Source organism: Vespula vulgaris, chromosome 5 (assembly GCF_905475345.1).
Source record: "Vespula vulgaris chromosome 5, iyVesVulg1.1, whole genome shotgun sequence".
Classification (NCBI taxonomy): Eukaryota; Metazoa; Arthropoda; class Insecta; order Hymenoptera; family Vespidae; genus Vespula; species Vespula vulgaris.
Window position 1 is genome coordinate 1259290 of NC_066590.1, and position 14545 is coordinate 1273834.

Below are 14545 nucleotides of genomic sequence, written 5' to 3' on the forward strand. Positions count from 1 at the left end.
AAAGAAAAAGAAAAAATTGCCAATAAAGGAACGTAAAAAAGACAAAAAAACAAAATCCTACATATCTTACCTCTCTATCTACAATAATAAATCAAATATACCTCTGTCGATGATACTTCGATCTTAAAAACTCGACAAGAGGAAAGTGTTAAATCGTGATTCCGAGCGTATCGATGTTACCGATGGATTTTTCAATAAATAAAAAACAAAAAAAAAGAAATAAAAACGAGAGAATAGAACGAACGAGTCATCGCGAAGAACTCGTATTATTTTCCTATCTCTTTCCCAATTTCTTTTCCTTTTTCCACTTTTACTCCTTCCCCTCGTCTGAACACCCGCCACCAACCCCCTGATCTTCATCATCCTCCTCCACGTCTCTTTTTTTTAACCCCTGAATATATCGACGAGTCTTTCTCTTCTTTGGTCTTTCACGAAGTGGACTGGAGTCGATGGTCGGTGATCGGTGGAGATGGTCGTGGGTTGGGGGAGAGGGTGGAGGGTGGAGGAGAGGAGAAAAGAGAGGGCGGAAAAGTTCATAGTCTCCCCTTTTGTCCGAGCTATTCTTTTCTCGTAGGGGCACCTTTTTTCTCTATTCTACGGGACACAAGAAGATCGTCGTCCAAGTGACGTCCCCCTTCGTTATATTCATTGACAAAAGGGCTGGAAGCTCTCCGCCCTTGAGAAGAGCGGTAGCTTTGACCACCTGTTGCCACTTTTCTGATCTGTCCCGAAGACACCCCCTCCCTCATCCTCCCTTCTCATCTCTCTCTCTCTCTCTCTCTCTCTCTCTCTCTCTCTCTCCTCCTTCTTTCCCAATCGTCCGACTGCTCTTTTATAGATATAATGCATCGCATTGCCAGGGCTGCCCTTATGCCGAGAAGGGTGTGTAGGGTGGACTCGGGGTAGGGCGACGCGAAGGGTGTGACTCCATAATGCTTAGAAGTGTGGCCCATTGTCGACAAGTTGAACCAAACCATTCTTTTTTTTTTCTTCTTTTTCTTTTTCTTTTTCTCTCCAGATAGCTTAGGCAGAACAGCCAAGAGGAGAAATCGTCTCTAACGAATCGCGCCTTGCCCTTTTCTCGCGTTGTTTCTTTTTTATTTCCTTCTTTTCTTCTTTTCTTCTTCTCTCTTTTTCTTGTTTTACCTTCTCTTCTCTTCTCTTCTCTCTTACGAATAATTATTTTCTCGAAGGCAAGTTAGTCAACACGATCGACATTTTCGAATCACCGTTCGGTAAACGACGATAATTAATTCATTTTTCCTTCGATCGATATTATCGATGAGGTACTAAAAGAAAAAGGGGAACAAGAAGAACAAGACAGTTCAATAGATAGAACTTTGAAACGCATTGGTAACATAGCAAACGAAGAAGTAGCTATGGTTAATCCACGCGTGTAAGTAAGTACGCGTAATTAAATCGAGGAAAAGATTCTGATAACGTGACGTGGAGCCGGCTTTAACGCGTGTTAATTATCTCGTTCCAGCAACTATAGTTCAGACTAATGAGGCTTAAGCTCGTTATTTCCCTCCTACGTGAAGGCACCTTAGCACCGACACTAAACCGTCTGACAACGTCTAACGTATATCTACAACGATTTACCTCTTCACTGTCCATTTACGATTCCTACGTATGAGGGGTGGTGTTGTTGATGGTAGTAGTAGTTACGATGATGATGATGGTGGCGATACTGATGGTGGTGGTGGTGCTAGTAGAGGATTCCTTTCTATCAAGACATTTAAAGAGAATATATTTTAACAATCTAAAGACTGAACATGGAAATATAAGAATAACGCTTTACGATCTTTAATATACATTATAAAGTTCTCTATAACCATTCTTTAACTAAATAATATATATATATATATAAAATAAAAATTCAGAATAAAAAATAACAGGACACAAAAAGTAGTTTCGCTTTTTAATATTAAAAGAAAAACAAAAAAAAGCCAAACAAACAAACGAACAACAAGGAAAAAAAAAAGCAAAAAATACAAAACCTTCCTCATTACGATCGAGTAATACACCTTGCAGGAATATAAACTACGAGGAAGTAAAACGCGAAAAAGAAGAGGTGCCGAGCTAAAAGGTGCTCACGTTTACGCATTTTACGAGTCACTTTAAAGTCCCCCGAACTCACTTGACTCTACTTGACTATACCTTTATGCGATTCCAATGACGATTTTTGTCCTAATTAATAATTCCAATACAAATAATTTACAAATAATTCTCAATGACACTATTTTTTTGTTTGGAGAAAATAAATTTACAAGTTGTGACCGATCTCTCTCTCCCTCTCTCTCTCTCTATCTATCTATCTCTTTCTCTCTTACAATAAGAAGACGAAGGTGGTTCGCGCGCGCGCGCGCGCGTATACTCGCCGATGTAGCCCCCATAAAGTCTTGTTTTTCGTTCGTTTGCGGCGGGTCGAGGCGACGGGGGAGTCGATGCGGCGCCCGGGGGCCCTCCCACGAGGAGGAGTGACCTCGGTTGCAGGCTTTTGCTCTTGGGAATATCCGTGCGGCTTCGTCTCTTCTTTGGCGATGTGGTACCCTCCCTCTTCTTCCCTCTTCTTACCTTTCTTCCTCTCTCTCTCTCTCTTTCTCTCTTTCTCTCTTTCTCTTTCTCTCTTTCTCTTTCTCTTTCTTTCTTTCTTTCTCTTTCTCTATCTATCTTTCTTTCTTTCTTTCTCTACGGTGGGACCTTCGAGAGAAAGATTTGCGCACGTAGAGAAGTCCAGTCGAGAGTTTTACAATTATTTTTTCCACCGACGAAATTTTATTCACATTTTATTCGCATTTTTTTTTTTTTTTTTTTTTTTTTACTTTTTATAATATTAATATCCTGCGTAAATAATTAATTTGAATCTTCTATTAATCGTTTAATCCCTATGTTTTATAATTGCGATAGAAAGGATATATATGGTTATTATCGTTGAAATATATATTCGAATGAAGTAAATTAATAATTAAAATCATAGCAAGCATCTAACTGTGGGTGTCTATATCCGTGAAACAAATTGCACTTTTAATAGAATATTTTTATCGTTAATTAAACTACTTGTCATATGTTCAATATATAATTGTACACTTCTCTGACACACTTATGATACAAACGTATCATGATATTGTACGTTTAATAATTCAAGAAATATATATCCATATGAGATAAGTTAGAATTCAAGATTATTAGTAGAGATTCAAGATTAAATCGTGTATCTGAATAATTGAAAAAAATTGCAGTATCGATAGAATATTTTGATAAATAATCAAACCACTCGTCGTATGTACAATCTATAATTGTAGTTAACAATTCTATATTTATATATATATATATATACACATAATCATAAATTATGTGTATAATTACCTGATAGAAATAATAATAAACGTACTAGTCAAGACCCCATCTTAATCTCCATTTATCAATCGACGAATCTTTCCTTCTATGACATAAATCATCATCCTAATTCCCAGAGTGTCCCTTAAGACGATTCGAATGATCTCGTTCTAAGTTAGTTTAAGCGAGTGGTCTTCGACTCGTCGAAAATAAGTCGCGTCGTTAGCAAGAAGAAACGGATCCGCGATGACGTTGCTCATCGGCCCGTTTAACGCCCCCTTTCGCCTCCGAGAAATCCTCCTAATGGATTCGCCAGGTTGCTTCAAATTGCCCCAGGAACGAAGCTGATTCTACGGTTGCTCCTGGTAGAACGGATGATAATGACGGTAAATGAGCACAAACAGAATCATTCGCGGTGGTAATAACGATAATGTGATTTTTCCATTTACTTCCTCCTCCAGCATCCAACTTCTTCCACCATCTTTCCTACCGTACATTTAAACGAACATAAATACATACCCTATAACATACTTCTCTATATCCGATCGTAAACCATTATCATTTCTAATCCAAAAATAATCAAATATGATTTCGAACGAATTATTCTCTCTATGGTATATCAAAAATTATATCGCTCTATTATACTGTGTTATCTGAGAAAAAGAAAGAGAAAAAAAGAAGAAAAAGAAAACGGAAACGAAATCAACAAAAGAAATAATAGATAAGTAGAAAATAAAGCGTCATCGTTTATTCGCAAAAGATAGACGCATACCGACAATATCAGCGTAAGGTACGGAGAGATCGTTGAAGGGAAAACGGGGGTGTGTGTGTGTGTGTGTGTGAAAGAGAGAGATAAAAAGAAAGAAAGAGAGAAAGAAAGAGAGAGAGAGAGAGAGAGAGAGAGAGAGAGAGAGAGAAAGATAGAGGTAGGCGTAGGGGGTCGAGTCGCGTCGGTCGGTCGGTCGAGCCGGTAATGGGAGGTCAGAGGTCAGCGCGCCGCCAACGCTAGGCGATGAAGAAAGAGGAGAGCAGGAGGAGTCCGAAGAGAAACGTGTATATATGTCTGTATATACATACATACATACATACATACATATATATATGTTTCAAAGACGATGCTTACGAACACGGACTTCACCTATAAAATACATATATAAAGCTGCACGGTTAGTGTAGGTACGCGTGTACGTGCGGTAAGAAGGTCCAGTACACGTTGTTGCCTTGGCCATGCAGACTCCGGAGACTCCTTGCAAAGATCGAAGAGAGAGAGAAAGAAAGAGAGAGAAGGAAAAAGAAGAAAAGAGAAAGAAAGAGAGGGGATAGTACGGAAAGAAGCGAAACGGAGGGCTGGTGCGATATGCCTCTCGAAAGCGTGGGAACGCGCGTGGCCCCACGCGCCTAACTAACCCTCTTTGCCTTTTCTTACCTCCTCTTTCTCCTCCTCTTCCACCACCACCACCAGCACCAGCACCATCACCATCACCACCACCACCTCCTTCTTTACATCTCGCGTTCGGCACTTCCTTCTTCTTCCACCCTAATCCACTCACATTCGCAAGATGTGGTACTTTGAGTACTTCCATCATCCCTCCATTTTCTTTATTTACTGTTACATATTTTCTATCCTCTTTTTATCTTCTTTCTTTTCTCTTTTTTTTTCTTTCTTTCTTCTCCTCATCGATGCGAGTAACCCACTCTAGGTTTATTTCTTTTTCCCTTTTCGCAATATTCCTACCTTTTCTTTTGTTTTATTTTATCTTTTTCTTTTCTTTTCTCTTCTCTTTTTTTTTGTTTTTTCCTTTCCCCTTTGGAATTTTCAATACTCTCGAATCACACTCGGTTCTCCAGCAAAGAATGAGCCCGTCAGAAAATCGATTATCGCCGCTCTCGGATAATGATCCATTCCACTTGGTCTCCTCCAACTTTCGGTCCTCGTAACGACCAGACAAACTGACAATCACTGTCTTAGGTCGCGGTGAATTATGAGCCCGTAATCCGTGGTTACCGGCACGGGCCAAATAGGATTTACGTGTTCCGCCGTCGAACCAACTGAATCTCACGACTTTTTCATTTCGTCCTTGGTGTAAGAGATATATATATATATATATAGTTTCGCTCTATATTATCAAATTCCAATCGATCGATCACTTTATGATATCTATGATTCCTTTAATCGATCGCTCTAATTATATCAATTTCCTCTACAAAACTTCTCATTCGTCCAATGTATGTATATATAAATATATATATGTATATCTCGATCAATATATATATTCATTCCATAAAAAAGTAATTGGTTAAACGAGTTGATTCGTACGACGCCTTTTTTAAATTTAATAATTTTTTGTAATCAATAATAATACACATAACGAAATGCTTAAGAATTGAGAATATATATACTCGCGAGATAGCAGCACTTGATGGATACCATATTAAACGAGATTGATCGTGGGTTTGAGACAGGAGCGACACTGAAAGGATTAAAAACTACGTGGTTCACTGGCGCTGCGCACTGTCGATAACATATCGACCGTTGCAAATACCAACTAAGAGAGTTCTTACACTACAATAGTAACATTTTTAATTCTCGAAGGTATACATGAAAAAAAATGTGTTTAAAATAATTAAGACATTTATCTAAGAAACGATAAAAGAAAAACGAAAGAAATTCTTCCTTCTCGTTTACAACTCTTTCTTACCTTTTCTATTCTTTTTTCGTGTCATTTCTTTTTTTTTCCCCAAAAACGGAGGCAAAAGGAGATAAACCGGTGTCTGAGTTGGTTGCGAATTAGCGGCGTTTAAAAGGGTGGACCCGACTGTTCCTTCGTTCTTATTTTTTCTTTTTTATTTTTGTCCTTCCTTTCTTTCTTCCTTTCCTCATCCATTTCGTTTTACCCGTCCTTTTCCTTCTTATGTAGCCGCGTTCCTACGTTCCAAGAGTTAAAATAGTACTACTAACTAATAGCAGGGCTAGAGTGTATTTCTACAATATGAGCACACTGTATACACCGTGGCTAGGTGGTTTACTTAATCGTCGGTCCCAGAAAAAGAAAAGAAACAGAAAAAAGAGAGCTAAAATTTAAAAAAAAAAAGAAGAAAAAGAGAAAGAAAAAAAAAGAAAAAAAACCAAAGGGCCCGCGTACCGCCTTAACCACAGACCACAGCTCTTCTCATGGAGACCTATCTTTTGGGGCGCGTCTTTCTAAAAAATAACCTCACTTTCTCGTCTCTGTCGCGTACTTCTTAATTTCTCCTAGAAATTCGTCTTCTTCTTCTTCTTCTTGTCTCGCTTTATCTTTTAAAGGATGTCTCGCATAACTAAAAAATTCGATTAAGAGTCAATAAATCAGTAAAAAAAAAAAAAAATATATAAAAATCGATTTCGTCGAATGAAACGAAAGAAGCTTAATGGCCGGTTTAAAAAGGACCTTCTCTCTCTCTCTCTCTCTTTCTCTCTCTCGCTCTCTCTTGACTGATCCTAGACAAAGATCAACGATCAGTTCCTTACGAAATCACTGGCTATTAAAAGGCTATCGGCTTTTGTTAATCAAAGCGATTTCGTCGAAATCAAGAAAGATAGATAGAAAGAAAGAAAGAAAGAAAGAATGAATGAATGAATGAAGGAAAGAAGTAAACGATACGAAATTTCGCGTGCTAAATATTTTTAAATTTCCCATCAAAATTCACAGGATTTATATACCTACAAACCTACCTAACATGTTACATGTATATAACTACATGCATTCTTCGTTGGGTATTGGTCACAAAGACTCCTGGAATTCGGGAGGACGAGGATTGGTCTTCCTCTCTTTCTCTCTCTGACTCTCTGTGAGACTCTCGAGGTCGCATTCAGCCCTATGACCCTTTAGATAAGGCTCACGCCCTAATGATAGGGTAGATGCGTGCAAAAAAAGCGTGAGCTCTCTCCCCTCTCGCGAGGACTCTTCGTCGAACTCAACTACCCCGTTTCTTCTTCTTCTTCTTCTTCTTCTTCTTCCTCTCCTTCTTCTTCTTCATCATCATCATCATCATCATCATCATCATCATCTACTTGTTCTTATTCTTCTTTCTCTTCTTCTTCTTCTTCTTCTTCTTCTTCTTCTTCTTCTTCTTCTTCTTTTCCTTCTCCTTCATCTTCATCTTCATCTTCCTTTGAACTACGGATCACCACCATGAACTTCAGACTAACCGTGCGATCTAATCCGTTCGAGGCAATCTGCGGTTAACGTTTTAGGGCCTTGAGGATGGACCCAACAGTATAGACATTCTCTATCTTCCTAACTCCCGCACAAACATTTGAACTATATAATAAAATAACAAGGGAGAACAACGTTCCTCCCTTACGAATATCGTCAAACTCGCAACAAATGTTTTCTATTTGTTTTTTCTTAATTTTCTATTTCAATCTTTTTTTCTTCTTTGCAGTCAGTAGATTTTAATAATCATGAAAACATTGAGAACGATTCAAACGATTTATGTCGCGTTAAATTACGATTAGATAAGTAAGTATCTATTCCTTAAACCGTGATGATGAGAATGTATCGATCCATTAAAAAACAACAGATGTCCGTCTACCAATTTAGTACTAGTTATGTTACCAAATGTTCTTACGAAAGGGAGATCAATCTCTGATAGGAATCGATCGATCATCATGCGATAAGTATCGCCGACAGGAAACTTCGTTAGAAATCTGCAAATCGACGACAATTTTAACAGCGAGAGATTTATTTTTATCTATTCGACGATAACCTATATGCATATATATATGCATGCATGTATATGTATATATTATTTTTTTTTGATTGGTGTGTAGATAGATATAACATCAAACGAGCACCCTTAACTACTTTCATTTTGCTATGATAAACCTTTGATCCAATAAAATTTTTACATCAAAAGCATTTCTCGGCGATGTTGATTATGTCGCTCTCTTATGTGTGTGTGTGGGTGTGTGTGTGTATACACCCTATTTTAGATTACAAAAGAAATAATTACTTTCTTATTACACTTTGAAATATAATGCAACAAAAAAAAAATAATTCTGAGCGTCATAGCTCTATGATCATTGTAGTCAAGTTCAAAAGAGTCCTTAATAATGATAAAAAAGGGTAAAATGCATTTAAGAGTCTTTTACTTCCTCATTTCTTTTTTCATCTTTTTTTCATCTTCTTTTCATCTGTTATTCCTACCTTCCTTAACACTTTCTAATTACTTTATGGCAACCTACGATTACATACTTTTAAAAAAAGATATATATATATATATATATATATATATATATATAGTATTAAATACGATAGAAACGTTTGCTAAAAGTCGTCTAATTCAAACGATTTCTAAAATGACACGAAGAACAACAAATCGTACGTACAAGTCGTACATCGTTCATTTATCTCCGAATTGTTAGAAAATAAATTTAAAAACAACAGCGAGAGAAAAGAATAGATAAAGAGTATTATAAACCTCTAAAGATCTTTTACCTTTTCGTCTTGTATCCTTTTCCATAATTTTTTTTATCTACTATTCTCTCATTTCTTAACATTTCACCTAATATATTCCCTAAGGTGAATTAAAAAAGATGTTTTTCTAATATTTGATTTTTCTAATAATCTATAATGACATACTTTCAATATATACTACTAAATTCATTAGAAATGTTTGCTAAAGCGGTACAATAAGTCGTCTAATTCCATAGATTTCTAAAGTGGCACGAAAAACAACAAATCGTGTGTCGCACGTCGTTAATTTATTTCGTAAATTGTTAGGGGATAAATATAAGAATGACGAAGACAAAGAGAGAGAGAGAGAGAGAGAGGGAGAGGGAAAATTAAAGAGTGAGGGAACCTTATTACGATACTGTCTATAGAAGGGATGGATGAAGTAATACAGGAGAGAGAGGGAGAGAGAGGGAGAGAAAGGAAAAGAGAAAGAGAGAGAGAGATAGGATCCTTGTTTGTTCCCTTTTTCATCAGGCTTTATTGTCTGTGAAGGGTGTGAGAAAATTAATCAAAGTTAAACAGTGCTAACTAGCGGACTAGTGGGTTCAATCGTGTTGTTGTCGTTGTTGTTGTTGTTGTTGTTGGTTAATGCCGAAGGAAAAAGCTAAAAGATAAATCAATTGGTTTGTAAGATTTTGGATAAAAAAAACGATCGACGAATCTTACATATCTATCTATGGATATATAATAAATTTTATATCTTAACAATAATAAATAATTATTTAAAGAATAATAAATTATTTTGTCAATGCCTTCGGTATAGATAATTATATTTTCGTTTTTGTCTAATCGTTAACTATCTTTTAATCGGCTTAACTTAGATAATATTGAAGTAAGACGTTTTATAATCGTCCTGTATAATTCTTTCGTTAATTATAAATAATTATTAATTGTAATAATTTTTCGAGAAAATTAAGGAGAAGGAAGATATCGGATTATTAAAAAGAAAAAAAAATCGAAGTTAATTACGTGATTCAATAATTAATTACATTTGTTTTCTTTTCTTTCTCATCTTCTCTCTTTTTCTCTCTCCTTCCATCTTAATTTCTAATCAGTAACAAGCAGTCTTAAATATTATTACAGTCGACTAGAGCGATGTTTGTCATACACCCCCACCTTACGTACTTCTTTTCTTTTCTAATTATTATTTTTTCTTTTTTTTCCTCTTTTTTTTCGTTTTTTTCATTTTTATATTTTTGGTATAACACGTCGCGATAACATCGAGATCTTTGTAAATTGTAACTTTTTATATATATATATATATATATATATATATATATATACACACATATATTATTAAATACTTGATGAGACTTGATTGATAAAGATCCCAGAGCGACGACTAACGTTATTTCTATTATATTTCTAATATTACTACGACGAGAAGAAGAGCGTAGGGAGTGAATTATATACAACGATATATAAATTATCTCTACATACACTTAGTAGATACCCTTACACGTGATCCTTTTTAAGTTAGAAAAGAAAAGAAAAGAGAAGAGAAGAAAAGAAGGGAAAAGAAAAGTAAAGAAAAGAAAAGAAAAGAAAAGAAAAAGAAAGAGATAAAGAAATGAGAGGACTCCTGTATCGAAGATAAGCAAATCCAGTCGCGCGTGGTCACTTAAGTATATATATGTAATACGCTTAGAATATACGTGGGTGGTCTAGAAGAGAAAGAGAGAGAGAAAAAAAGAGAGAGAGTTATCTTTCTTAGATTAAAAGAAAAGAAATGGTCGAGCTTTGGAACTAATTTACAGGTCACTGTAGAAGACAGGAAGGGGAGAAAAAAAAAGAGAAAAAGAAAAGGTGAGACGCAGATAACCAACGAGGTGTCCCTTTTCTTTCTCTCTCTCTTTCTCTCTCTCCGTCGCACTTACACGCGGGTTCTTATCTGATCGAGAATTCCTAATTTTACGGAAAACAGTAAAATAGAGAGAAAAAGAAAGAGAGATACCTCCTAAAGGAAACTCGATTAACGCCTTCGATACAACCGACAGGAAACGTCCTATGTGGCTTCTATGCTAAGAGATAGAGATCGTTGCATGTCCATTTTAGGATCGAGCAATTACTTTGACGCCTTGGCTTAACAGCATCTTAAATTTTCATCTGTCCTAACTCCCCGTAGAACGACGCGACTGACTCAAAGATTTCAGTGACATTCTTGATAAACTTGCCATAGTATTTTACTCGACTATGTTTAACAAACACAAACTCGTACATACGTAAGAAATATCGATTTGAATTTACATAGTAGTAAATTAGGGCCGAGTAATTACTTACATAGTTCAGACTTGACGCCATCCTAAATTTTGATCCGTCTTAACGCTGCGGAGAACGACGACTGTTCCTCGATGATTACGTGACATCGTTATTATTGATAGAAATTGTTATAGTATCTTAGTCCTCTATGATTATCAAACACAACCCCGTACGTAAATACGTACGTAAATACGTACGTACATATACATACATACACAACGAATATCGATTGGAATATTACATAGTAGTAAATAATTGTCCAATGACTTTTCTATTACACGATTGGCCCTAAACGTTTAATAATATAATAATAGTAATATGGCGTGTAATCTATCAAACTAACACTAACATACATATATACAATGTCAATATTTACATGAGCTTAAATAAAAACTCGATATACATGGTTCTCGTCTCGTCTTTCCATCCCTCCGTCCTTCTCTCTCTCTCTCTCTCTATATATATATACATATATCGAGAATTAATAGTACTACGAATAAACATTTCGATTTTGCTAAACTAATCGAATTTTATAAATCGTATCGATTCTCTAATATCTTTAGTCTGTCAATTAATACTGTCTTGCTTATATATGATTATTATTCATATATAATATTTATCCCCTCTCCTACTCAGTTGTACGTTCAAGACAAGAACGAACGCAGAATACGTTTTATCTATACGATTAAGAATCTATTTACAAACGACAACGAGTACAACGTGATACTTTTTTCTTCATACGCATGTATATATCAAATTCAATCCATCTAATGAATCCAATAACAAAAGAAAAAAGAACACTGAATTTATAAACAAGCTTGATCTCTTCAACAATGTAGAAAAAAAAGAAGCAAGAGATACGTAATTACCTAACGAATTATAATGTACGTAGGTATTTTAACGTCTCATTATATCTTCTATACTAAATCCAAGTTTTGGTGGGGCTGTACTGCTCCTTTGATTTGATCTAAGTGTTCCTATTCTTTCGGCCATTTGTCTAACGGTCGTCGTTGAACTCGTTACTCTCGAATCTCCAAAGACGGTGCTCTCGATCCTAAGATCCTGAGGAACGTCAGTGTGAGTCAACAGATGTGTCTTCAGATTGCTCTTCTGATTGAAACTTTTCCCACAGACCGGGCATTTGTGGGGCGATTCCTCCATATGTAGAATCTTGTGAACCGCTAGTGTTCTGCTCTGACAAAATCCTTTCCCGCATTCCGCACATTTGAATGGTTTCTCCTTGCTGTGTATATATCTATAGACGAGTAATTCAAACAAAATTTCTTCGAATTAAATCGAGACAAATGATTTAATCGCGCGATAAGAATTATATTGAAAGATTTATTTTTAATGTGTACATGTAAATTTCGAATACATATTTTCTTTTAACAACAATTGAAGTGTTCCTTATAAAAATTCTTCTATTATCTGTAAATTATATAAGTATATATAATATGTATATATATATATATATATATGTCTGTATATTTGTGTGTGTGTATGTGCGTAATCTATATATAAAAGAGATATCGGAGATTATGAAAAACGACAAGTAACTCACCGATGATCCCTAAGATGATCCTGTCTACGAAATGCCTTTCCGCAAATATCGCACGAGTACGGTCTCTCGTCCGTATGCGTACGTTCGTGTATCAATAAATTATAACTCTTGGTAAATTGTCGATTACAAAATTTACAAATGAATTGTTTTTTCGGTCGTTGTCCAGGCAATTTTCGCGTGAGGAAGGGTGCCGGTGGTTGTACCGGAAGTGGTGGATGTAAAGCTTGATGAGATTGGTGATGATGTTGATGTTGTTGTTGATGAGGATGATGATGATGATGGTGATGATGATGATAATGGGGCGAGGTTTGCGGACAACATCCTCTAACAGCTAACAGAGCTGCACCTCTCAGCCAATTGTCCAAAAAAGTGGTTGCTTGATAACCACCGATATTTTGTTGAGTCGATTGCACGTGTTGTGGTTGCTGTTGTTGCTGTTGTTGTTGTTGTTGTTGTTGATGATGATGGTGAACGAATCTACCAGACATCTGTTGCGACCTGATCCAACGGGGCGATGGTACTGTAGAGGTCATTTGAAGATGATGCTGCATCGATCTGTCCACCGACGGTGGTGTGTGTGGTGGCGTAAGAGGTTCCATTTTAGTCTCCATCGTTGATAACAATCTTCTCAAACGATTATTCTCTTTGTTTCTTCCTTATATTTTCTGACAGTACTATCGAAAATCCTCACGATCTTCTATCAATCACTCTTACACTCTGATATATCCTTTTTTTTGCTTTTTCTCAGAGTCAAGCGAAAGTCACATTAATAGTGTCCATCCGTTTATGACACCAAGTTTATAATATGTATGCACTGTCCTTCGGCTCTATGTGTGTGTGTATATATATATATAACTACATAGATACATACATACAAATATACATATATATATATATATGTATATATATGTATGCAAGTACACAAAAGAACTAGAAAAAGAGAAAGATGTATAAAGAAAGAGTGAGAGTAGAGTGTAAGAGAAAACAGACAGAAATAGAAAGAGTGAGAGAGAGAGAGAAAGAGAGAGAGAGAGAGAGAGAGAGAGAGAGAAAGAGCGAGCGAATAGGAATAAATAGTAGAAAAAAGTGATGAAACGAGAAGAAATAAGAAGTCTTTCTAGTACAAGGGTCGAAGCGATACTAAAGTTTGGTTGAGCGTGGCGGAAGTCGTACGGCTTCGTTGTCGACTACCTGTCCTTGGAGGCGACACGGTGGCCCCTCCTACCGCACCTTCGACTTCTGCGGTCCGGTTGGCGCTCGACTTCCACAGGGGCGGAGCTTCTGGCTCTGGGTGCCCCTCGGGGCGTCGCGACGCTTACCCGTCCGTGCTCCTGCGTCTATCTATCTCTCTCTCACTCACTCTCTCTCTCTCTCTCTCTCATATTCATTTGTCGACTCCTAAAGAGGATAACTCTATCCCTGCTCTTTCTCTTTATCTAAGAAAGAAAACGTCAACGTACTTACTACTTACTTACTTACTTACTTACTTACTTAGTTACTTAGTTAGTTACTTACTTTCTTACTCATGTGTATTTTTTTCTACACAACGAAGATATAAACCAAATATCGTACGTACGCATATTTACTTATATTTTTATTTCTTTTTTCCTTTTGTTATTATTTTGTATTTTTGTCCCCATCTCGACTAATCACGTATCAGATTCCTGTACGACATTCTCATCGATTGACGAAATATAAGTATTAACCAATCAGAGAGAAAGAGAGAGAGAGGGAGAGGGATAGAGAGAAAGAGGGAGAGGGGCAGAGAGAGATAGTCCAAATTGCATGTTCGATAATCAATAACGTGGAAATTAAATGGAAATGTGAAACTTTTGGTATTTCCATTGTTAACTATCTCGTTTGATTTTAAAAGCGACGTTAAATCTTG

The 14545-nt window shown here is 36.4% G+C and overlaps 1 protein-coding gene across 2 annotated transcripts; it reads right to left on the reverse strand.

The window, feature by feature from the left end:
- Positions 1-8731: 8731 nt before the first annotated feature.
- LOC127063656 (protein odd-skipped) lies at positions 8732-13811 on the reverse strand. Of its 2 annotated transcripts, none has more exons than XR_007781444.1 (3): positions 12658-13778; positions 11118-12351; positions 8732-9441 (listed from the first exon to the last, which is right to left on the reverse strand). XR_007781444.1 is itself a non-coding variant. In XM_050993649.1 (3 exons), exons 2-3 carry the CDS (start codon positions 13266-13268, stop codon positions 11994-11996), a joined length of 969 nt encoding a protein of 322 aa, XP_050849606.1. In that variant the 5' UTR covers positions 13269-13484; positions 13782-13811; the 3' UTR covers positions 10129-11993. The 2 variants fall into 2 exon arrangements, 1 of the variants encoding a protein (XP_050849606.1); XM_050993649.1 differs by lacking the exon at positions 8732-9441 and adding an exon at positions 13782-13811 and having other exon boundaries at positions 10129-12351; positions 12658-13484.
- Positions 13812-14545: the final 734 nt, after the last annotated feature.

Excerpts from the sequence above, each read along its gene's own strand:
- LOC127063656 (XM_050993649.1), bottom strand. The coding sequence starts at position 13,268 with ATGGAGACTAAAATGGAACCTCTTACGCCACCACACACACCACCGTCG. Across the intron at positions 12,352-12,657 it reads GATCATCTTAGGGATCATCG|ATATATACACAGCAAGGAGA; the intron begins GTGAGTTACTTG and ends ACTCGTCTATAG.